This window comes from Miniopterus schreibersii (genome assembly GCF_964146895.1).
Source record: "Miniopterus schreibersii genome assembly, chromosome: 3".
Lineage (NCBI taxonomy): Eukaryota > Metazoa > Chordata > Mammalia > Chiroptera > Miniopteridae > Miniopterus > Miniopterus schreibersii.
The window spans coordinates 56,947,240-56,973,773 of NC_138103.1; the positions used below are offsets into that span (position 1 = coordinate 56,947,240).

The 26,534-nt window shown below is 36.8% G+C and overlaps 1 protein-coding gene across 5 annotated transcripts; it reads right to left on the reverse strand.

The window, feature by feature from the left end:
• Positions 1-400: 400 nt before the first annotated feature.
• Positions 401-26,437, reverse strand: POLR3G (RNA polymerase III subunit G). 5 transcript variants are annotated; one of them, XM_081131668.1, is made up of 8 exons: positions 26,306-26,421; positions 21,469-21,628; positions 19,220-19,349; positions 14,255-14,311; positions 12,002-12,052; positions 7,350-7,432; positions 4,126-4,266; positions 401-2,999 (listed from the first exon to the last, which is right to left on the reverse strand). In XM_081131668.1, exons 2-8 carry the CDS (start codon positions 21,583-21,585, stop codon positions 2,913-2,915), a joined length of 666 nt encoding a protein of 221 aa, XP_080987794.1. In that variant the 5' UTR covers positions 21,586-21,628; positions 26,306-26,421; the 3' UTR covers positions 401-2,912. The 5 variants fall into 5 exon arrangements, with proteins under 5 accessions (XP_080987794.1, XP_080987797.1, XP_080987795.1 ...); XM_081131671.1 differs by having other exon boundaries at positions 407-2,999; positions 7,350-7,429; positions 26,306-26,437; XM_081131669.1 differs by lacking the exon at positions 26,306-26,421 and adding an exon at positions 21,823-21,937 and having other exon boundaries at positions 407-2,999; positions 21,469-21,618.
• Positions 26,438-26,534: the final 97 nt, after the last annotated feature.

Consider the following 26,534-nt stretch of genomic DNA (forward strand, 5'->3'; position numbering starts at 1 on the left):
GTTTTTGTACTAACTCCAGAGCTTTTAACCATATTAAGGCCAAGCCACTGACACTATACATTTGAGGTAGTGGGAAAGGAAGGTTAATATCCTCTGAATTTGTTAGCATTCTCTCCTATCCAGTGTAAGTCAGTCCATGATGCCAATGATCACACTAACATTACCCTGGCTGCCAAATCTCTTAGTTTGTTATGACTTTAATCATCTTGAGTTTTCTTATGTTGGTGGTTTATTCAAGAATATTTGATACTGTCATCCCTGCTTAATATAATTATTTTTCCAGATAAAATCTGTATTAACAAATTAGTTAATAAAAAATAAAAATAATTAATACACTAAATATATTTAAGTAGTTTCAAAGTAAAACATCTTAATATAAAACAGGACACAATTCTGTTTTGAAAGAATTTAATATGTAAACAAATACAGAAAGACAGTATAGCAACAAAACAGTATTGCTTGATAGCAATTTTAAAGACACTTCAACAAGTACTTTTTTATATATATAAGAGGCTATCTCTGCATTAAAGTTGACCTTCCTATGGAATAACTTAACAGTCTCTTGAGATTTTAAGCCACAAAACCAAGACTCATGCTGGCAAAGCAACCTGCAAACACTTCCTGCCTGTTCTCACAATTAGTCTACTTTAAACTTGTAAAGAGATTTTTCCAAAAGAGAAAGAATGCACTTAGTGGAGAGATAACTGGGGTCTCCCAAAGCAAACCCCTCCCCAAAAGGCTGTCTTACCATCTGCAGGACTGAAATGTTGGAGACAGATTGAAAGCTAGGGAACAAAATACCTGTATCTTTGGTTTATTTGCCCCATTCAGGCAGTTATCTGCAGATTTACAATAAAGCAAGTAAACAGAACCACAGAGATAAGACTATAAATTATATTAGGTTAAGGTACTAGGGAGGTGAGAGAATAAAACACCTGTAGCTCGGCAGGGCGTGGCTCAGCGGTTGAGCATTGACCTAGGATCCAGGAGACCGTGGTTCGATTCCCAGTCAGGGCACATGCCCCGGTTGCAGGCTCGATCCCCAGTCGGGGGCGTACAGGAGGCAGCCGATCAATGACTCTCATCATTGATGTTTCTCTCCCTCCCTCCCTCTCCCTTCCTCTATCTGAAATCAATAAAGATATATTTTTTTAAAAAAGAACACGTTAATTATCAACCCTAAGTTACTACTTGCCTATTATAATGGAAACTTTGAGGTGTCTACTCTTAAGTACAGTTGACTGCTTTAAAGTACACTCATTTTATTCATGTTTTCCATTTAGCATCTTTAAACTTTTTTTATACGTTCCTTTAAAGAAATAATTCACATATGATCAACATAAGCACTGAACTAATAACGGTCCTCTCACCCATCTTGAATTATCTGAGGAAGATTACAATTGAAAGTGATCTTTTTCCTGAGAGAGCCACTTTACAAAATGGCATCAGATGATACAAATTTTCCCCACCAGAATATAAGATGGGAAAATCAGATTACAATATATTTTGTAAGGAAAACATGTTTGTTTCTTGAAACAGTGTTTTCAATAACTTTACAAGCTAGAATATTTTAGGGAGCCAGACAAATTTAAATGAAGAAGCAATTATTTCTAGATGCTAAGAGAATGAATACATATGGTAAATTCTGGTTGGTCTTTAAGCAGTTTTTATAGGAAATTATTTACAGAAAACCAAGCTCAAGTTTAAGGTTGAGTTTAATAGTAAAGCTCGAATACAGTATAGGGCTCTGATTCTCAGGTAGAAGGTAATGGGTAATATCCTCCCAAAAGGGAAAAATAAATTTATTAATTTTGGTAGATAATATTAATAAATCATTTTTGAAATACATAAGAATTCCCTTCAAAATCTTTGGCATTTGTGAGTCTTTAGAGGGTAAAGTTTTTAGGTATTTTCCCCTGCCCCCAATATAAAAAGGTGAGCTAGTTTTTAATTAAAACAAAAAAAAATAATCTTAATTTCAAAATGACCTGAGTTTTATTCTGCACTGTTATATAAACCAATTAGATAGCTATGAGTCCTCTGAGATATAACAGAGGCCATTATACCTCAGATTTCACATATGCACTCTGCAGTGAGATTTATGACTAGAACTTACCCATAGTTTTGTAAAGTATAAATTTAAATGTCTCAGTCTAATTTTTCATAAGCTCAACTATTCAAAATATCAAACTTATTACAGTAAGATGATGAGTAATTCATACACTGTGTGGTATGAAGTTAGCCCCAAATTCAAGTATTTTTAATATTCATCCCAAGTCTTTGTACTGGCTGAGATATAAGCTGTAGCATTTATATAGGTACGACTGGAATTTTTCCCTGTGTATATTTTTTATCACAAACTTCTAATCTCATATGCAATTGTAAGATCTCAGGTAGGTTTATGTAGTCATAATATAGTAGCATAAAACATACCATGTAAAAGTAAAAAGTAAAATTTTCAAGTTTCTTGGATTTTAAAGTGCTCCATGTGCAGTATTAAATCAGCTTTCAGGTTACAGAAATCCATTATGATGACAAGTAATAGTTTTACAAAAGATCAGCAAGCAGTTAAACAAGAATAATTTGTTCAAGTATGAATACATGGATTAAAAGACGCAGACACTCTTTAGGCACATTCCGATCTAAATAACACCAAAAATAAAATTTTCACTTGAATACTTAAGAGGGATAGAGAGGTGCTGAGAAGGAATGTCAGGGTGTCAGAGACTAAGGTGGTAAAGTAACGGGTATGTAAACTCAAAGTGGCTCTGAATATTTTGGTAACAAATATTGTCCAACAAAACAGAAACAAAAATAAAATACTTACTCATTCCTTATCAGAAATTAGGAAACAAGTCTGTCCAAATGTGCAGAAGCTGTATCAGAAAAATATTTTGGGGGAAAGTTCATAGCTAATAAGTCGCTTCATCCATGTTGTCATCACTGTCTACGCCGAAATCATCTCCATTGTCAAAGTATGAATTAATGTAGTCATTTTCCTAAGTGAACATTAAAATGAATGAGTAGTAACATTATCATTAAGGAACATATGTAGGCTGCCCCTTTAGGTCTATAAATAACAACCTTAGGTAATAAAATACACCAGGCTTAAAAGAGGTCTCTGATGTGCACTGCTTAGAAAACACGTGCGCTTCCACTCCCGTCTACCTGCGCCGCGTCCTGGGAGACCTCCACCTGCTGCATCCTCAGCTTCGGGAGCACGGGGAGCCCCTGCTCTCCAGGGCCGGCGCCTTCGCTCCCCAGCCTCGCAGAGAGGACCCGCGGTTTAGGGGGCTAAGGCGCCGGGCGCTCCAGAAACAGCCAATGCGCACTAACGTTAGACCACCTGGGGCCCCGGCTTTCCACCAGCGCGCAGCTGACCGGCAGCAGCGGGGTTTTCACTTCCTAGCAAAAAAAGGCCTAAGAAACCAAATCGAAGCTCGAGGGTGCTGATGGCTGGGTGGAGGTGGAGGCGGCGGTAAACGCGCAGCCCCGCCTCCCCCCACCACGTGCACAGCTCACGTAGCCGCGGTCCTTCGGAACCACCGGTGGGGCAGGGATCCCCTCAGACCTGCACACGACGCCCTTCACTGCCGACTTGAAAGTTTAACTAATCCGATCAATTTCCTTAGCTGGTGGACTTCTGCTTACAGTTGCCTATCAAGTTACAGTGGTCCCTCGGTTTCCCATCGAGTCCATCGGCAAACATTGCGGTTTCCGAACACGTAACCCCGGAAGGAAATGCTTGGGTTTTGAACCCGGAAGGAAATGCTTCGGTTTGGGAACCCCCCCCGGAAGTGGAACGTGCCGGCTTCCGCGGAGGGCGGGTCCTGAGGCCCAGCCGGAGCTGCGACCCCCGGTTTCCAAGGTTCAGACCTGACCGGTGTCCCGGAGCGGGTCACATTCGGAAAACCAGGGAGCACTGCACTCTCCCTCCTAAATTCAACTGGGCTTTATAGCCAGGCGCTATAATAATTCTCTCGATACAAAGGAATTGATGCCGGTGACAACACTATGCCCCTGGTTCCCATCGCCCCGGGCTTGCTCAGTTTAACCCAGAGCACGTGTCTGATTTACTGGGTGATTCTTATCCTGAAGACTGTTCCCCCCCAGACACGCCCTTACCTCTTCCTGCTCTTCCTCGTCGTACTCCTCTTGCTCTGCAGCGTCTTCCTCCTCCTCCTCGTCTTTACTTTTCTCCTTGCCCCCTTCTTTCTCTTCATTTTCCTCATCTGATTTTTCACCATCACCTCTCTTTTCCAATTCCTGTTGTAAATGAAGTTCATTAACTTTTTTGTAAACCGCTAGACTCTGGCCTCCCTGCTCGGCCTCAGTCAGCCTTTTCTAACCCCCCACCCCCCACCCCCAGGCAGCACATAAGAAATCGTGTTAACTCAAGAAAGGGGAGCTCACTGTCCTAGCGAGACACTAGTATTTTCTTCGATTTTGTTAACTCAAAATTGGGACCCCAGGTAATGCTGGGATATCTGCTCTATGCACAGTGCTTTATTTTTATGATTTCTATTAATACCTCATTCAAAAATATTGAACTGATTCAATTTATGGAAAAGAACTTTCAGAACGTTTTGGGTTTTTTTCGTTCTAACATAAAAGGAGAAAAGAGAACGTAATGGTACTTTCAAAATGTCTATATTTTTAGTTTATAAGTGAAATTATTTAAAACAGTATCAAGTCATATTGGGGTGAGTTATCCTATTTGCAGATTATGCATGTCTCTTTATTTCTTTTCTCCCTCATTATTTACTTTGCATTTTCCAGGAATTTTGCTTCTGATTATACCTGGCAGGTTGAGAAAAAAGAAAGATTAAAACTCAAGTCACAGTCAACATTAGCACTTTTTAACAACTCTTATGAGAGGAGGCAGAAAAGATACAGAGTTAGAAAAGCTTCGATTGCCTGATGGTTCTACTTACCCACCCTGTTAAAATCACTGTGCAACTGTCTCATAACTTTAACACACACATTTTTAGTACATCCTCATATTCCTATTATGACTACCAATAATATTATTCCATTTGGTAAAAAATGAGCTGTTTTCATTACTGTCACTCTTTGATCACTAAATTGTTCTATGCTTAATTTGCACAAGTGATAGGATCTCACAAGCTTTCTAGGAAATGGGTGTAGCAATAATTTCACATGTTAATATAATTAAGGTATAAGATCACTTTAGCTAAGATGGGAATATTCTTAAACAGTAATCAGAACACTAACTTATAAATCTGCAAATGTTCCATCTTATTATAAGATATTCACTTAGTAGATTATATATAGAGAGATAAAACACATTTTACATCTGGAGTGACTATAACATCTATTCCTTTATTGGTTCTTAAATATTTATTTTTAAAAATTTATTACATTCAAATTTGAATTTGGAAATCAAAAGCAATAGTAAGACTACATCAGATAAACTCAGTTTCTCACCAAAATTCAAACTCTACTTTCCTGTCACTTCACCCTACTCAGACAGAACAAAAAAAGACGAAGACAATTATCTTCATACTGACCCCTCTTGCCTTATGTGACTTATTACTACAATAGAACGTGTGCAAGTTTTATAAATGGCAATCCTTTGGAAAACTGCAAGTAAACAAAATAGTACTTATAGTTAAAATACTATCTGTTTGCTCTGTATGCCATGCAAAATAAGAAGTTCAAATGTTAGTTTACTGGTGTCTGGTGATTCACATGTTAATTATGAGATTTGAGTGTATGCCACTCCCTCTCCATCACCAGAAGTTTTATTATAATAAAACTTGCAACTGCGTTTGATGAAGAAATAAACAGTAAGAGTCATCTGGAAGCTAATTTTGCTCTATTAAAACTGCTAAATTATTGGGATTTCTAGATTTAAAGCTCCAGTTTTAACAATGTTTGTACTGAAAAGGTGTTAAAATGCAAAGACTAAGGAAACACAATTTGTTCTGATGAGAAACTGCATTCAGAGGTCCAAATCAACCTTTCTCATAGTGCATGTCAGCTTAGCAACTTCTTTCCAGGAAGCTTTAAGAACAGTCCCAATCAGTGTTCAGTCAGTACAAGTTGGCTATGTCTGCAATCCCAACCACCAGTCCACCACAGTTAAACCTGATAGTTAATACTATTCCCTTGGCTTTATTTTCAGACATGTTTTCTCCAGCTCAAGTATTGGCCAAAATAAAATAACAAAAATATGAGTTTCTGTTACCATGTAGATGGCCAACTTGGCCAGGTATAAAAGTTTTAAAATAAGGAAGGAATACTCATCTCATCTGTAAGAAACAATATCATCTCTCTGGGTTGTAATGAAGTCTAAGGACATAATGAATGCAAATAGTTCATCAAAGAGCCTGGTAACTAATAAGTTTTCAATAAATGCTAGCTGCTATCATTATCATCATCATCACCATCAGTTCAAGGTAATACACGTATTGATAGAATAAATTGGTATACCCTTCATGGACAAATCCACTTCTAGAAATCGACCCTGCACATGTGAAATGACACACTTGACATGAATTCATCACAGCATTGTTTATAACAGTGAAACACTACATGAAACATAATGTCCATCAGTAGGTTCGACATTGATTAAATAAATTATGGTTCATTCTTATAGTGCAGGAAAAAAAAATTTAGCCAAGTCTATACAGACTGACATGGAACCACCTCCAAGATATTTTAAGTGATAAAATGGAAATGCAAGAGTATTTATGCTACCTTTTATCATTTAAAAAGAAAGAAAGAAAAAATTTGCATTTGCTATGCATAAAATATTTCTGGAAGGACATATAAAAAGCTTGTAATGTTGGTTGTCTACAGGGGGGAACGGAACGGGTGGGGAAGTTTTCAGTTTATTAAACTTTTGAATTTTACATGTTTTTAGTTTTGGAATATTATAAAAAAGATATAAAAATAAGTTCCACAAGTTATGATTTTCCTTCAGTAGAATCTTCTACACTTAATACGAGACAGAAGAAGAGCATTAAAGAAGTACATGTATAACAACAGGAGAAAAACTGAAAGGTTTTTAAAAGAAATAGATTTTAGGTATGTAACTCATTTCTTTCCCATGCACAACTCAAATGCAAGGGGAAAATAGGATCAGAGTGGAGAAGGAAACGGACAGAGGTGAGGCAAGTTGACAGGTGAGTGGTAAGAGGACAGGATGGAGTTCCTTAGCTCCCAGCCGACGATAACCAGACCTCTCTGGTTACCTGCGTGCTGGGGTCGGGTCTGTCAAATCCACATGCTATTAAAAAGCGAGAGGAGGTGGAAAGGCTGAAGAAGGCAAAGGAGGCATGGCGACTTTTCAATTCACTCCCACAGCAAGAAGAAAGCCTTACCTCAATTTTTTTCAGTACATCTGCAGTATTAGTGAGTGAAGTGTCTTTGCCGGTATTGTTCACCTTTTTGGATCTGGGACCTGCTGAAGTAAAACCACTGTTAACACATTTTTTAATAACAGCAATAATGAATTATATTTCTTTGCCTTTCAATATGCTGCCTAGCATAGTGGTATGTCATACCGGGCAGTCACATACTTTGCAGACTGAATTAATTTTCTTAATAAACAAAATAAATCAGCACACCTCACAAATTTTCTTTCTTTCTTGTTTTTTAAATCCTCACCTGAGGACATTTTCTCTATCAATTTCTAGGGAGAGTGGAAGGGAAGGAGGACGGGAGAGAGAGAGAGAAAGAAACATCAATGTGAGAGAGACACATCAATTGCTTGCCTCCCGCAACTGCCCGGACCGGGGCTGGGAACCTTGACCAGTTACACGCATTTGACTGGGAATCAAACCCACGACTGTTCGGTCCTCTGGCCAATGCTCTAACCACTGAACCAAACTGACCAGGGCACCTCATAAATTTTCCATGATGAGAAGTAAATGATAATCACGTAATAGGATATTTTCTAAGACTGCAACCAGGTATCTTCTTACTAATACTAAAAATCTGTACTGGCAATTAATATCATTCAGGCCAAAATTGCTAAAATATTACCTCCAGTAGAATCACTACAGGATCAATGAAAAGCTCTCAGAAATATAACATCTGCACTAGTTTTCTGTTCACTGACCAGTGTATTTTATTTTAACTAGGGCAATTTTATCAAGTTTGGAAGATAAAAAACAAGTGCAGAATATAGGTGCATTTGCCAATGGTTCAAGAGATGAGAAAGAGGTTCTATTCAGTGCCACATAGCCCTATATTTGGAATGAAGATTAAAATGGTTAAAGTGAACCTATCTATCATATGAATCTGAAAACTCAAAGCAATATAAACAAAATGTGTTAATGCCTTTGGGATAATTTTTTAAGCCATATAAAAAATATTGCATTTTAGGCTATTCTAAAACTGTAGGGACTATAGAATTATTTCATATATAGATCCTGCCAATCAGTTACCAAAGCATTATAATATGCTACAAAATTGTCATTGTGATAAAAAAGTGTTAAGAGTTATTTCCCCAAATCAAGCTAAATACCTAGGAATTACTTGGTAAAAGAAGAAAATATGGCTCAGAAAGATGTAATTTTGCTAAAGATTAACATTTAACCTATAGAAGAAATTTTTAGATTGTGGTAGATGATCCATAACTAATGGAATTATAATTTACTGTGTTATTCCAAATTCCTCCTTGGGGAATCACTAAGCTCAGAACTCCTAAACATATGTTAGTGAGGTTTTGCTCAAACAAAAGTAATAGTTAGATTTAATGTTGGGAAACTTTCTCAGTCCCTCCTTGGAGGAAAGACTGTTTAATTTGACCTGTAGCACATAAATATATAGTATCATAAATGAACAGGTTCTCAATATATATTACAATATTGATGCCAGAAAACATTAGCAAAGAATGTAACTTACTCACACCTTAAGTCTTTTTCTTTTAGGATCCTTTTTCAAATTATTTAAGTTGTATAACACATGTCTGCTAAATGGATATTGTAGAACATGGACAGGTAAATAAACTTATTAAAATTACTAATCTCTTAACCAAGAAAGTAAGTTGTATACTCAGAATCTTTTGCTATTTATCCCTCTGGCTTATATAATGCCTAATCCTTACATGTATAACTGGGGGAGAAGTGTCAGATTACCAAAATTTGTTAATGACTGTTTTAACCCCAAAACATTAACATGAATTATTTTTCCACCTTTGGCCAAATATATGCTATTCTAGTAAATCAAATTCAAGGAGCAGGAGGTCGTGGGATATCTGATTTGTAGCCAAGTCAGACAGAAGTTTGAGTAACCTGGGGACCTACTACTCATGACTGGCTGAAGTGGAGAGCAATCTCGTGGGACTGAGCCCATAAACTGTAGGGTCTGTGCTAACTCCAGTTATTGTCAGAACTGAACTGAATAGTAACACCCAGCTGGTGTTGCAGAGAATTGCCTGTGTGGGTAGAAAACTCCACACATCTGGTGTCAGGAGTATTATGAACGGTAGTAGTATGAGAGTAAAGGAGAAAAACACAGCAGGAGTGTGTTTTTCCTATAGATTGTTATCCAAAATATAGCAAGAACCCTTTAAACTCAACAATAAGAACACAAAAAACCCAATTAAGGAAAGGACTTAACAGACAAGAAACACAAATGGAAAGAAAGCATATAAAAAGATGCTCCACATCATACGTTATCAAGGAAATGCAAATTAAAACAAAATAATGGCAAAAATCTAGACCACTGAAAACACTAAATGCTGGCAAGGACGTGGAACAACAGAAACTCTCATTCATTGCTGGTGGGAATGTAAAATGGTGCAGTCACTTTGGAAGACAGTGCAGTGGTTTCTCATAAAACTAAACATACTTTACCATGGAATCCAGCAATCATCCTCCTTAGTATTTACTCAAAGGAGTTGAATACTTACATCCACACAAAAATGGATGTTTATAGGAGCTTTATTCATAATTGCCCAAACTTGGAGGCAACCACGATGGCCTTCAGTAGATGAATGGATAAATAAACGATAGTACAACTAGACAATGGAACATTATTCAGCACTCAAAGAAAATGAACTATCAGCCGTAAAAAGTCATGGAGGAAACTTAAGTGCATATTACTAAATGAAAGAAGCCAATATGAAAGGCTACATACTGTATGATTCCAACTAGATGATATTCTGGAAAAAGCAAAACTATGGAGTCAATAAAAAGATCAGTGGTTGCCAGGGGTTAGGAGGAGGGAAGGATGAACAGGAGAGCACAGAGGATTTTTAGGGCAGTGAAATGATAGTATATGATAGTATCATTTAGGATCATATGAGACTATAATGGTGTACAATACTATTACAGTTTCATACTATAATATGGTGCTGTATGATACTGTAATGGTGAATACATGTCATTATACATTTGTCCAAACCCATAGAATGTAAAACACCAAGAGAGAACCCCAAGGTAAACTATAAACTTTGGGTGATAATGATGTGTCAGTGTCAGTTCATCGATTGTAATAAAGGTACCACTCTGGTGGGAGATGCCGGCAATGCAGGAGGCTATGAATGTATATGAGGCAGAGAATATACACGAAAATCTCTGTTTTCTGCTCATTTTTGCTGTGAATCTAAAACTGCTCTTAGAAAAAAGTCTATTAAAAAAACATAAACAGGGCCTGAAAAAATAAAAGGGGTGTGCGGGGCTGGAATTTCTTCTCTTAGTTACTAACCCCATTGTTCTTAAACTCTCTGGCAACTTCCCTCTTTTTCTCTTCATTCTTATTAGCAAAATTCTCTCAAGACTCATCTACGCTAGCTGTGTCCATTTTTTAAACTCACTAATGTTTCACCCATTCCAATATGCGCAAGTCCACCTCTACAAATCCTTTAAAAAGCTCTCACTGAAGTCGGCAATGATCAATATGTCAAAAATTAATTTACATTTTCTGATCTTTACCTTACGGACCTCTCAGCAGCACTGTTCAACGTCCTTGAACATTGCTGACCACCTTCTAGAATCCTCCTCACTGCTGAGTACTCTGTAACCCGTTCCCTTGTTCCGCCGCCGCCTCTTTCTCTCTCTCTTCTTTACTGATTCGGTTTCCTCTACCAGCTATTAGGTTTTGGTATTCCTCCAGCCTCCGGCTCAGGCCCTCATTTCTCCCAGATCTTTCATTTCACTCTAGACAACCTCATGCTTTTTCATAGTCTCAATTACAGTACCTATTCTGATCATTACCATCTCGGTTTTGAGGTCCATGTCCCCCGTATCCAACAGCATATTCAACTTTGCTATTTGTATATCTAAAAAAAGAAACAAAAAAAACAACAACAAAAAACCCCCAAACCCTTACATACGACTTTTGAATTAAACTTACGATTTTCCCTCTCAAGCCTGATCTTTCTCCAAATCTGCCCCCAACCTAACCTCAGTAAACTTCTACTCATTCTTTAACCTGGAGTCCAATTCCATCTCCTCGAAGGGCTTTTCCCTGCCCTCCCGAGGAGGGCAGAGGGGTTTGGTTTAAGGCTGTTGCTACATTTGACTGTAAGTTCCGTCAGGGAACAGACTGTTCCCACTTTGCTCACTGCTTTATTCCTCTTAGCGGCATCCAGCAACAGTAATAGCAGATGCTCAACAATCATTTACCCAGGGGAATTATGAAAGCACAACACAACAGAAAGTTTCACTTTGGTATTTTATGTACAACATAAAGTTCTAGTCTACTAGTGCCCAAATTTTACGAGTTCCGAATGTTGCAGTTAAAAACTTAAAAATCAGGCAATATAATCACTTAAAAATTTTCAAATACACAATAAAATTGTCTACATAATTGAAGTCTTTCCTAGCACACTGAAATTCCATAATTAAAGGAAATAAACAAAACAAAAAAAGCAACCAAAAAAAGCCTTAACAAAATAATGTGGAACATATTTTAAGAAAATGTATTCAGAACACTAAGTGCAGCTTCAGGTAGACAATTCCACAACAGATAGAATTTAAGCAATAACCTTTCCCTACCTGGATTATTATATTAGTCAATGTACCTTTTTTGTATTTTTTCCTTGGCATCATCTCTCTTGGGAGTCTTCTCCAATCTGTGTGTAAAAAAGAAGAAATATAAAAATTTCAGTTTCTTCTACAAAGTAGCAGCACTGGACATAACTATTTAAAAAATACAACGGTTGCTCAAGCAATGAAAATATAAGTTCTTAATATCTGATTGTACTGATTTAGCCTGGGAATCAGAATATCACAATAATGTGTTTTCTCCTATGATGAAAAAATGTTCATTAAAATAGCTTTGAAATAGTGCTATAAAATTCCTAAAACATTCTTTTAACAGCTATTTATAAATACATTTATAAAATCAATTCTAAAGAGAGAAATTGTCATAGTAAGAAAAATGTAGAAAAGAATTTTCTACATAAAAAGTTTTGGGAATGAGTAGACGTAAAAAGTTATTCATGATATATTGTTGAATAAACAGTTTTTTAAACAATATTTATAGAATCCCCTTTAAAAATAATCCTAGCATAAGCGCGCTCTCCCTCCTCGCCGTTTTGAACCCCTCCACTTCTCTGCAGGCATGTGACCTTTACCCCTCTCTTCTAAGCTCCAAGGGCCCTTCTTTTGCTTCTGTAACTGTTCCCTGAGCCCATTTATTCTACAGCTCACTTCTACCTCTGTGACTTTCTAAATAAACTTTCTCTTACAGTTTGAAAAAATAAGTAAATAAACCTAGCATATAAATATTTATACAGGGTGGGGCAAAGTAGGTTTACAGGTGTGAGTGCAGTTTGTTCTTGTAGTATTAGTTATGGTACTATTTTCCATATGAACAACTGTAAACCTACTTTTGCCCCACCTTGTATACACACACACACACACAACTTGTGCAGAGAAAGTTGTAGGTTGAGAATAAAATATTACAGTAATTCTTTGTGGGTGTTTAGAATACAGCTGTTTTCCTTAAGTATTATTTATCTATTTATTTGACTATTCTGTATATTATAATGTTTCTGTAGTTGATACGTATTTCTTATGTAATAAAGGATTTTTTTCAAAAGATAAAATACATGAGCAAAATCCCAACACATGCAAAATTAAATAAATAATTCTATTATCTAAAAACTTTAAAATTAAAATATAAATAGCTGTGGAAAAGTAAATTCCCTCCAACAAACAATTTTGCCTACGTAGCTAAACAATTCCTCTAATTTGTCACTTCCTTTTAATTTTGAAGCAATCAGAAAAATGAAGCAATATAAAAATGGATTAAAATATGCTGTCTGCTAATTAAAAAATAAATAAAACCTTCAGTGTATTTTGTAGAAAACTACATCTCAAGCTATTTTACCTGACCTAAATAATTTGAATATATATTTTTTATAAACAATTCATAGATGATCATGAGACAGTATGTAAAAAGAATCATTTAGAAGATGAATATTTATGAAGTGGAAGAAATGAGAGATCTAAGAGAGTATTTCCAGGGGACCCAACCTTATCAATGACCAATCAACACTGAAAAGAAAAAGCACTATAACCCACGAAAGCAATAATATTATAAATGCCATTTATGCTTTTACATGAAGGCGGTTTCTATGAAACACCAAGGACAGACATGTCAAGGAAAGTGAGTTAAAATGAGGAGACCTGGGTTCTAGTAGCACTATCCAAGTCACCCTGACAGGTCACTTCATTTCAGTGGCAACTTTTTTTTTTTTTTTTAATCTGCAAAATAAATGAGCTGGATGAGGTCTCTTCAGCCCCTTCCACCTTGTCTATATCCAATGCAAACTTGTGAATGTTGAGGGAAAAAACCCTCTTAGGTATGGTCCTTTTGAAAAGGCATCTTAACAACTAAAAATAGTCTATGTCTGCTTGAAAGAAAGGAAGATCCATGAGCTTAGCTTAATAGTCTTTAACACTAGATTTTTTCTTCAAAAGCTATAGAATCACGCAGGAGCACAGAACTGAGCACTGTTGGTACTACAGTCTGAAACTGTGATTGTGGCAAATGAAAATGGAAAACCCAAATGAGTCTGGCAAGTCCTAGTTTATTTTTAAAAAGTATTTTAAGAACTTCCACAAAATAGTTCAACACTCTCTTATTACAGTATAAAAATCTTTTCATCTTAGTTTTCATAAGATATACATTACTAATTGATTGCAGGAAAAGAGATAGATTCTATTCAACTCTAGATTCTATTTAAGAGAAAATTTGTCCTATGAAAATATAGGGTAGGAAAAATAGCCTTTAAATATTATTTTAACATTTTCAGTTTTATAATTACCTGGTATCCACTCTTCTTTGTACACCTTCATATATCTTTTACTATACCTTTCAATATCTAGAAAAAAAAAGAAAAAAGTGTTCATTAGAAAAATCAAGAATAAACCTGAATTTAAGCCATTCCTTTAAAATAACTGAAAACACCAGATACCTTGTACTTTACATTTAGGGAGTTTCCTACATTTGCATGTAATGCATTCCTGAATCCATACTGAATTGTTTAATGAGCATTACTAAACATTAAGAAAGTGGCAAGCAGCAGCTGCGTATGAATGGCTGGAGTTGAGCAAAACCTAAACCTTAATTATAGTTCTTAGAATCAGACAATCTGACTCATCTATGAGGATGTTCACAAAAGCCCAAAGCCACGTCGGGAAGCCACTTACATACAAGGGAAAGGAGGTCTACCGGGCATCTTCTGCTTTCTTCTGCCCACCCTGGCCTCCGGCTCCCAATCTTTAAACCTTGTGTAACTGCGATGTACTAAGCACCTCAGGAAGGATGGCGGCTGCTTGCTCACCTTCAGCATGTTCAGTGAGGCGTCCCCCTGAGCCATCTTTCAATGCACTGGGGAGGGGTGGCAAAAAGGGGAGGCGTAGGCCAGGCTGGACTTGGGGCCATGAGTGAGTGAGCTGCAAGCCTTCCACGTCAGCTACCAAGAATTCTGCAGGGACTTTCTGAACCTGCCAGAACTGGAAGAGCCACGACTGTCTCTTGCTTCTGCTTTGCCCACTTTGCCACAAGAAACGCCTTTGATGAGGGCCCAAGCACCACCATCACGCAGTATGGTGAAACCACGGTTCATCATAAAAAGTGGTTTTGGAGTATAGCCATGGAAAACGGAAGGTAATAAAAAAGATGAAAATATAAAAGTCAAGATCCAAATATGTACTGATTTTTCTTCATGGATGCAGTGGGCTCGGGGAGGAGAGAATGGGGGTGTGATACTATTGGGTATGGGGTTTCTTTTCAGGGTGATAAAAAGCTTCTAAAAATTAGATAGCAGCATGGTTGCACAATTCTGTGACTACACTAAAAGCCACTGAACTGTATACTTTAAAAAGTGAATATTATCTCAATAAAGCTGTTATTTAAAAAGAATGACAATTATTGGAATTTTTAATAAATTAACTGAACTTAATTATATTCCACTATTTTCCTGGTATTGAAGGTATATTTACCCAAAATGGGCAACATTCTTTAAGTGCAGATAACTGTACATCAGTTGTGCATTCTCAGTTTATCATGCACAAACCTTGATTACTTGCATTTCATATATCCTGATTGCAGATTTCAAATACATCTTTAATACATACTAACATTACTTCTGGTGATTCTAATTATAAATGAATTCCTAACAGGTTCTAGCTTATCATTACTTCCAAGTGTTCTTGTACTTGCACCATCAAAATGTAATACTTTAAAAGACTTTGATGGCTCACATTTTTGAAGAGAGGATGGATGGGTCAGCTATCTTCTTTAGTCTATAACTGCAAAACATTTTCATTATTAAATTTATGATTACCAATTAACATGATCAATCCATTAAATTGTTTAATTTCTACATAATCTAGTTCCTTTCAATCATCTTTGTCTTTGCCCTCAGCATTTGTCCAGTTACAAACTACATCAAATAAATTTTGGTACATTAATATCACAAAAAAGAAAAAAATATAGTCACATGTCATTTTAGCAAACAGGATGTTCCAGATTATCACAAAATATGTAATGAAAAGCTTTTCAAAGATTAACTACATATGAATACCATACTTCCTTCTTATTCTTAGAAAGATATTGTTTACTTGATTTTAGAGTTTGAGAAAATTCATCAAGGATATTGTCAACTGAAGACTCGGTCTGAGATTTTGCTTACACCATCAATTTCACCACTATCATTAGCAACCAGAGAGCCGCTTTCTGTGTCTCTGCATTCATCTCCTGATTTGTCTAGTAATCATGAAACATCTCCCTGTCAATTTTCTTCTCTTTGCCATTATGAGAAGAAAATAAAAAATTTTAAATTCTCAATTACATTCTATAAAAGCTAAAACAAAAACAAAACAACTACAAAGACAAGAGTCTCTCCAGACTTCTTTTATATCCTCTTAAAAATTAATGTAACACTTCGGGCAACACAGTAGGAAAACTAAAGGATGATGTAATAGTGATTGATAATTTATTTCAATATTGCATAATCCTTTTATGCAAGTTTACCATTCTTCTATTTTTTTATATTTTAGTCTTTTTGTTCAGCATTGTGGGGAGTAATGGATGAATGATGATGATAAAACACCCAAATGTTTCAAGGCAGGAAAAATAAGATCACTAAGATTTCCAAATGTATTTTAGATTAATAAAAGGATCAAATGAGTAGGTATGGTAATGCTAAGAAAAAATAAGGTGGTTTTTAAAAATTTTTTTAAAGTAAATCTCTTTGTTCTTTGGAAGCTATGAAAAAATAAATAAAAGTTATGAATATCAATAATTACATACAGTAAGAACTGCTAAAAACGAAATGAAAATTAAATAGGGTCACATGGAGCCTGATGGTATATCAAAAGTCAAAACAAATTCCATTTATTCAGTAAAAGACCTTGTGGCCATATTGTAGGTAAATATATAACTTGCATTGAGGTTTAAGTTCTGAAAAGGCTTACAGAACCAGCACCTCTGTCACTCCTATTTCTATCTCAGTCGTTCAGGAACCTGAGCTGGGAACCACTGGACCAGAGATCTCTAGGTACCTTTGCAGCTAAAATTCAATAAAATAATAATATTCATTGGTGTTTTTCCTTTATTATAAAAATAAAAAATTTCATTGTAAAGAAAATACCAATCACTTTTATAATTCTATCTGAAAACATTATAAACAAACCTTGAAGACATCACAACATGAAATGTTTATTCTGTGTCCTCATTTTTTTTTTTTTTGACAAATTTCAATGGCCTGAACCACCAGGCACTTGATTATCTATCAGGAATTCTTGAGATCTCCCACCCTATTTGTTTGCTCTAGTCTCTAGTAATTTAGTTCCTTACATTAGTCTCTCTTTCCTAAAGCACATAGGTAGCGAGTGATGGAAGAAGGCTGGTGAAGGTGCAGTGACGTAACACTATCTAGAATTATCTCCCTCTCACAGCTGTTTACTTCCATTCACTCTGGTCAATTCTTTTTCATTCTTGGTGTATAGTATATAAACATTATATGTGTGTGTGTATATATACACATATATGCCTATATACAGCATGTATTTTATTAACCTATATACACACATATGTATGTATATATTATATTTAAAAACCCTTTATTTTCAACCATACTTTTTTTTAAAAACAAACAAACAGATTACATCAGGAAAGAGAGGTAAACATGAAGATTTCAAGGAGAATGTTCTTGTATCAATTTAGAAAATCCTATTCAAGAGTTTTCTCCTGGAAAAAGAGAAGCAAAAGATTCCTTGTATTTTTAAATATTTTATTGTGTAGTTATAAAAGACAAAGAGCCTCTTGATCCAGGTACAAACCAACCACTCCCAGAGACCAGCAACAAAATTATGTTCTTAATGTGCCTAAAAGACTCACATAAATACTTTAATGTTATGATACACTTTTAAATTAGACATGTGCTTTAACAACAAGCACATCTAGTTAAATAAATCTGTCCTGCAGTCTAGAGAAAAGACTAATTTTAAAATAGTGTAAAAGTGTTTTTACACTATTATTTTCTAATAAGAATATTTATTAGTTCATTTAGTGTTACTTTTTAAAAATTTTTAAATGAGTTTTAATTTCATTTTCAACTCAAAGAAATAAAAGCATGCAACATAATCATGAAAGTTAAAAAAATTTAGTATTTTTGAGGTAAAATGATCTCTTATCAAACCATTACATAACTTCAAACAGCTATGTTTTAAAAAATTAAATGAACTGGTCTAAAAGGCTTCTTATAATTACAAGCACATGTAATAAAATATTATTATATAAGACTTCCTTTTTGACTCTTAGCCAATTCTGTCTTTCAGGGAGAGGGAAAATGGAATGCATTTTTATTACTAATGGAATGAGATGATCCTATATGAATTTCTCATGTTTTAATGATGTTGTTTTGAGAACTCAAGAATGATATTGATCACTCTAATTTCAACATTCAAGGGCAGAGACTGAAAATCAAAATAGGTCTACTGTGCTAAATAACCATTCAGGAATAGGACCCCTTCCTCTGAAACCACTTCCCACTTCCACTATGAGACTGGCAAGCCTTCTCCAACTGAATCTCCTCTCTGTCCTTAGCATAACCAATGAACATGTGTTTTGTATTCTATTATAGCTGATACATAAATAAGCCAAAATATGGACAAGGCATTTAAAATTTTTAACCATAATATGAAATAATCAGAGACCTGCTTAAAGATTTATGTATAAGGATAGTAATCATGGCATTCTATGAGAAAAAAATGAGAAACAACCTTAAATCTAATAGCAGGGAATTAGTTACAATTAATGTTATATCCACAATGGAATACCACATAGTCATTGAAAATCATATTTTCCAAGAATACTAAGGATATGTAAAAATGCTAATAATATTCTATTGAGTAAAAAAGGAAGATACAAAGTAATATGAATCCAATTTTGTAAAAAGAATACACATACAAAAGAAAAATTTCAGGAACATACAATAAAATATTTTAATCTAGACAAACATTATAGATGATTTTCACTTTTAAAATATTTTTTGATTTCATCATTTTTACTGAGCATATAAAACTTCTATTGTGAAAGGTAATTTTACAAATAAAATATTAAAAAAATATTTTCTGTTAAATCAACTTAAATATGCGTTTTCAAGGTTGTTGATAATTTCCAACTGAATCAAATCAATCAGTACTAAATGACCATATGTCTTGTGCCAAAGCATTGCTTCATCTGTATACCCGAAACTACAAAATCAGAGTCCAATACACACCTTGTTTTTCTTCAGGTGTTTCTAGAAAATAAGGCATTCTTTTCACAGTTTCTCTCAACTCCTGTTTCAAGGCCAGCATATAATCTTCTCCCTCTCCTGTTTTCAGTGGCACTGGTTTATAATCTATATCCTGTTTAAGAGACAATGACTTTTTAAAAAATAAATTAAATATTTTAATATCCCTTTTGCCTAAATTCTGGAAAATCCCAGTTTTATTGAAAAACTACATTTTATAGGTAATAAGTTCTACAATCAACTTAAAAAATGTTGAGTTGTAATCTATTTAACCTGTAGCCCATTTGCCCTTATTTTAGAGGTAGGAAAGATGGTTATTTTCCTATTGGCCCTCATTTTCCTGATGACAAAATAATCATTTTGCTATACAAGTCTGTTTACTGTGATTCCATATTTTAAAAGTCAAGGGACCCAAATTAGAGTAACTGCTTTCCTCTTCTATTAACCTCAGTCGGTAGTGGTGGTGCTATTTGGAGTAGTAGCATAAAATATGTAATAGTAGCAGCTATTGTTTAACAAGTGGTTACTCTGACCAGGATGTACTCAGTATTCAACATCTATGATCTCCTTTAAAATATCATCAATATTTCTCATTTTAAAGTGAAGAAATTGAGAAGTGAACAATCTGTAAGCCCAAAGAACACGCAAAGCAGGAGTTTGAAACTACATCTTCAATCTTAAAAATTACATGCACACACGTGACGTATGTGTGTGTGTGTGTGTATTCATTATATATATTGATAAAAAAGTGGATCCTTGGGATATAAAGTAAAGGCATTTCTGGTTTCAGGGGCTAAGAGTAGGATATATTTTCAAAATTTTACTCCAAATTTATTCATTAATTCTACAGCTATTTATTGAATGCCTTCTATAAGCCAGACATGGTTAGACAACAGGAGTTACCATGATGAACTCGTCAAAGTTTCTGCTCTCCTGGAACTTACATTCTAGGGGAGAAAAACTCAACGAAATGCATAAATAAATGAGGTAATATATAGTTTTGGATAGTGATAGGTGCTATGAAAAAAATGAAGCTGGGAAGAGGAAAGGGTGACTGACAGAATACATAGAGGGTGGCGCTGGCTGGTCTACACAGGGTAAGCATGCATGACCTCTCGGGGAAATCATGTTTAAGCAGAGAGCTGGATAAAATTAGGAAGCCATCCATGCAAAGATATGGGAAACAGATGGCACCAGCCAGGGAAACCAGCAGAGGAAAATGCCTGAGGGAACAAGGAGGCCTGGAAGGCTAGGGAAGGGGAACAGTGTGGTAGGGAAAGGGTCAGAGATTCATCAGAAAGGCCAGATCAGACAGAGCCTCTTAGCCAGTAGTAAGGAATTTCAGTTTTATTCCATGTATAAAAACAATGGTATGTACTAATAGTCCCAGTGTTTAGAAGTAATCTCACACATGGAAGAGCAAAAAGTAGACTCCCTATGTGAGACATCTAGATGCCCAGATATATTTGTCCAGGTCCTCTACTTACATAAATCTTTCAACAAAGAACTTTTCCTTTTGAAATAGGAAAAAAAATTCCTGGAGGGAGTATCTGGTAATTTATGATTTTTTCATTTTTTTATACTGCAGCACATGCACATCTGGAAATATAAGCTTACATTTTAAACTAAATATAAAGTGAAAGCATTAAACATTATGCCAATTAAGCTTGCAGCATATGCATTAAATTTAAAAGCTTCTACTAAACAGAGTAAAAGCACTTATATTTTGAGAAACAATAATGAAATTTAAATTCATTTTAATAAAATATGGAAATAAGGAAAAAAAGTTCAGTGGGGGAAAAAAGGCCAAATGGTAGAGTAGGGAGCAAATTTAAATTCTATTGATGCAAGATGAAAAGAAGATCATTAAAATCTGGTAGCGTGGGAACTGAGGACCACTGTAAAACTTCTGCTTTAAAAAATATTTTAATGATGTAACATATCAATAACAGCAATGTAAGATGCATGAATTAAAAAAATTATTTCTTAGTTCACACAGTTCTGAATCAATTCATGGAAAGGTATGTATATAGTTTTATTTTCTGTATTTTAAGAAAGCAGTCTGAAAATCAGAAAAGGTTCAGAGAAGAACAGTGGAAATATTTCAAGGTAAGTGAAACATGCTCTTACTTTTTTACACTTCAGGATATCATATATTCAAGTCCTATACAGAATTTTAATTTTCTCTGAAACATGAGAAACACTCTGTGAGAATCGGCTGTTAATGTACTTACAGGAAACAGTGGGGGTGGCTTCAATACTACATCAGGTAACTTTTCACCTCTGCTAAATCCGACTGCCTCGATATTGAAGGTATAAGCAGCACGCCCTCTTCCTTTATTCCCAGCCATTGCAACCAGTTATACCAGAAAAGTGGGCAAATTCTGAAAGACACTATTAATGATTAAGATTTATTGGATCATATAAAAAATAAAACCAACATTTTAAAGCAAAATACACTCTACCCCTTACGTAGCATGGCCAATTTAAACACTTCTGGGAAGCAAAATTTGTAAAGAAATAAGCATGTGACAAGCTGACTCCTGAACCCCTCACATCTAGTCGTGTTTGCCGATGGCCTCAACTACCTCAGTAGGTCCTGGGTGGAGGCTGAACCCTAGGGCTCCTTCAAGACGCTGCCCCAACCACTGCACAGCCAGTTGATGCAATTTTCCCCACTCCTGTGGTTTGGCAAGATCTTGATACATGTAAAAATGTGGAAAAGGAAAGGTCAGGCTGATGAAGAGAGGACATTTTGCTTTTTCATTCAACGTGAAGACTGTCAGCAGTCATACACAAAGTTTGTAAATGATTATTTTTTTTATCCTAGAATTTGAATGTTAGAAAAGATCCTTGAGATCAAGTCCAGTGTCCTCCCTTTAGAAATGGGGATGGGCTCAATAAGACTCTGAAGATGTCTGTCCAAGCAAAAACATAAGTAAATAAGTTCAGAGAAAAACACCTGAAATTGAAATTGTTAAAGGCAGAATGAACCTGTACTCTCTTCACCTTTGGGGACAGTAGAGATGTCACATACTCAAGTTCTGTACTGAACATCTGAATTGTCTAAAACATGATCACACTATAATGTAATAACTGAGCCAGCAGTAATATTAACAGGGATTCCTACATTAAGGATCTTTCACTACAACTCTGCATTTGACTGCAGTGAAGATAATACATACTCTTAAATAGGCTTTTTAAAAAATCCTCACCCAAGGATACGTTTTTTATTGACTTGACACAAAGAGAGACAGAGAGAAAGAGAGAGTGATCAGTTGCCTCCCTTACATGCCCTGACTGGGGATCAAACCCGAAACGTGGGTATGTGTCCTGACCTGGAATCAAACATGCCAACTTTTGGTGTACGAAACAACGCTCAACCAACCGAGCCACACTGGCCAGGGCTAATACACCCTTTTAAAATATCTTTTCCCACTGATAATATTGAGTATCATTCAACCCTATAAGCTCAAAAATCAGTAATATCCCCTCTCCCATACCACTGTAATAGTTCCTTCCCATTTTCCCCTTGCCATTTATTTATTTACTTAAAAAAACGAGGTCATTGCACATACAATGCTTCTCCAACTTGAAGGCACACGTGAATTACCTTGTTAAAATGCAGATTCTGACTCAGTTGGCCTTGAGCAGGGCTTGAGAATCTGCATTTCCAATAAGCTCTCTGGAGATATCAATGCTGCTGGTGTGCAGACCACACTTGGAGAGTAGCAAGGCTGTACATTGTCCCACACTTTGGATTTGAAAGATTGCATACATGAGATATGGTTTAACACATTCCTCTATTCCCTGTACTTTCTGTAAACAGGTGGACTAGAGACTTAGTCAAATTTGGGTTTGATTTTTTATAAGAACACTTAAAAGAGATGCTTGCTTTCCTACTGCACCACACCAAGATGCACATGAAGTGTCTGTCCTGGTGATGTTCTCTGGTCATTGGGTTCAGGTGCTGTCAGTCTGTTTCATCTAGTATAAAGTTCCCCTCAGTTTTGGCATGATGATTTTAGCAGCCATTGATGATCATAGCCTAGATCCATTTTTCTATTATGGATAGCAAAGTGGTGGTATACAAATTTTATCATTATTTCTGTATTTATTAACAGAAATTCTACCAGAGATCAAGTCCTCTCATCCACTATTTAGTTACTATGAAACACAATTCATATAGGAAAGGTGCTTATTTTAACAAGCGATCTCATTTCAGCTGTCTATACTAAGAGAAGAAAAATATCCAAATGGCCTTGTTTCAATTGCTGAGTCATTAAAGCATATGCTGAGCTTACAGAAGGAAGGTCGGCCAAGTATGCAAATTGCTAAGCAGAAGGGCTCGCACCTTGACTCTAAGAAACAAATTGTGGGGGCCCATTAGACACGTGTGGCCAAGACTACTAGGCAGAATTCCAGTCCAAGATTTGCCACTAAATAAAGATTAAGAACAATTCTGGATAATGTCTCCCAAACTTGCCAATTACCTGGAAGACTTATTAAACAGAGTCCCAAGTGATCCTCAAGTCCTCAAACCTATTACACCAGAATCTCTGGAAGTGGGCCCTGGGAAGTAGTTGGAAAACTCACCCTAAAAAGAGAGTCTATTAGCTACCGCTGCTTGGACCATTCCTTGAGAAATGTCAAACTCTGCTGCCTCTAAACTTCTGTTTTTATCAAGCAACTTTTGGATGTATAAGTGCTATCATTAGTGAATGTACTACTCTCGGCATAAAAATCAGTCCTAGTTCTTGAGACACCCTTAATAATTACACGGTGTTCTGGCCTACAAATCCATCTCTTTTTCGTTTGGTTATCATGAGTCAGTTCTCCTGTACCTGGAGAAGCTGCTAAATTCATTTTTTCTTCTCTTGCAGAGCTGAGGGGCAGTCCCTTGACTCTGGTAACTATCTCATGGGAAAAATAGCTCAGAAGTGGCAGCACTCTCTGAAATCCTTTAAGTTGACTTAACAATTGCTTTGTTTCTTTTTCACCCTGCCAAACTTTTTGAAAGAAGGCTTTTTTTTAAACCAGATTTCCTCATTTTCTATCCAAATCTTCCTTCACTTCATAAGGGCCAGTTTCACTGAGTCATTCACTCAACCAATATTCAGCATTCCAGGAACTGTGTCAGGAACCAGACAGCACTGAACAAAACTGGTTGCTTCCCTTAGGTCTTAAATTTCAATGGAGGAAAGAAACACAAAGTAAGTAAATAAGTTTATAACATAATATTATCTGTTCTTTAGATGTCCCCTCCAAAAGGATGTTGAAGTCCTAACTGCTGATAACTGTGATTGTGACCGTCCTTATTTGGAAATAAAGTCTTTGCAGGTGTAATGAAATTAAGATGAGGTCATACTGAACCAGGGTGTCCTCTTCCAACGAATGGTTTCCTTATAAGAGGGAAATCTGGACAGAGAGAAACTCACAGGAAAAACACCATGTAAAGGTGGAGGCAGAGATGGGTAGTGCTGCAGCTGCAAGCCAGGAACACCAAAGAATGCCAGGAAACACCAGAAGCCAGGAGAGAGGTATGGAATACAGTCCCTCCAAGCCTCCAAAAGAAACAAACCCCTCCCACACTTTGATTTCAGATTTCTGGCCTCCAGACCATGAGAGAATAAATTTCTATTGTTTTAAGCCATCCAATTTGTGGTGCTATGTTATGGCAGCCCTAGGAAATCAATACAGCTCTGAAAAAAAATAAATCATGGGTAGGGGATAGAAAATAACACAGGAGTATGGTAGTAGCTTTTTCATACAAGGAAGGTCTTTCTGTGGATGATAAATCTGACTAGTATGCTGGAGAAGGCCCGTGAGCCACTAGGAGGGATGGGGTGGAGATGATTACAGAGAGAAACAGCAAGTGCAGAGGGGGAAGCCACAAGCTGGGGGGCGGGGGTCTGAAGAACAAGCAGCCCATCGCCCTGGCTGGTGTGGCTCAGTTGGTTGGTGTGTCGTCCTACACACCAAACAATGGCGGGCTCGATTCCCGGTCAGGGCACATATCTAGGTTGCAGGTTCGATCCCCGGTTGGGGCACGTGTGGGAAATATAGAGATGCCCCTTTTGGGAAATGGACCTTTTCCAAAGGGAAGGAGTTTCACTTATATTTTTTGTTTGTTTGTTTCTTCGACTGTATTAACAGTAGAGATTTATGCACCCCCCCCCAGCCTTCCGGAAAATTCTTGAGAACCCAGATCATGACTTTCTCCACACATCATCTAGCTCAGGGACTTGCACATAAGGATAGCCCTGAACAGAGTGACAGGAAAAATTCTAAGTAGGTTAGGAACATGTTAAAAAAGGCTGCATCCCCACCAACAGCTTTAGGAGTCTAGGGGAGAAGAGCACACCTATCCTTGTCTGAAAGCTTTTTAGTAGATGCCACAATAAGGGTTTTCATAATTACCCTTTATAATGCTGTCTCATGGGTCTCTGGAGGTTAGTCAAGTTCTCAAGGGAATTTCTGAATGTTTCAACAGCTGGGAGGTGCAGGGTGACCTGTTGTTAATGGTGGGGGTGATTTATGTGGCTGGCAGGGCTACACCCAATTATTAGGCACTTTTTCTGTCCTCACAAAGTGTGGCTGCCCTCACTTGCCTTAGTTGAACCTTTCTACTAACTTTCTTTGCTCTCTTCCAAGAGTGAACAAACTAACCAAAAAAAAAGGGGGGGGGGGGTTGAATGAAGAATATCGAATTTAATTTTTTGGAAGAGAAGAAAAACCTTATTAACAACACCTCTCCCCAAGATACAGGCTCAAGCGCCAACAGTGAAGAAAAGTCTGCGGCAATGATTCGTGCCTGAATCAATCCGTCACCGGATTTGAAAATCTACCTTCAGTAAGAGCACAAATTCCTTTCTCACTGCAAACAGGCCCTGGAAACGATTTTAAAATATTTCTGAAGGGATCAGAGGTAAAGCTCTCTCTCAACAACCCTCAACCCAGAGGCGCTTTCATGAATCTCCACCCTGACTTCCCCCCCTTCTCGATGTGCCCCTGTAACTCCTTTCTACCCTCTCCATCTCCTCCCAAGTCCTCAAGGGCTGCTTCTGTTACCTGCTCCCTAAGAATCAAGGCTTGGGCAAAACTGTGCCAGCGAAGCGCCGGCCGGCCAAGAACCGATGCGGCAGGAGGCGCCTGCGCCCGGCGCGGTTCCTCCTCGGAGAAGAGCACCCTCCACGCGGCCCCGCAGCCGAGATGCGAGCGCAGCCAGCTAGCCCCGCCCACCACTGGGAGGCCCCGCCCGCTGGGCAGAACGCTTTTTAGCCCTTGGCGGGCGCCGTAG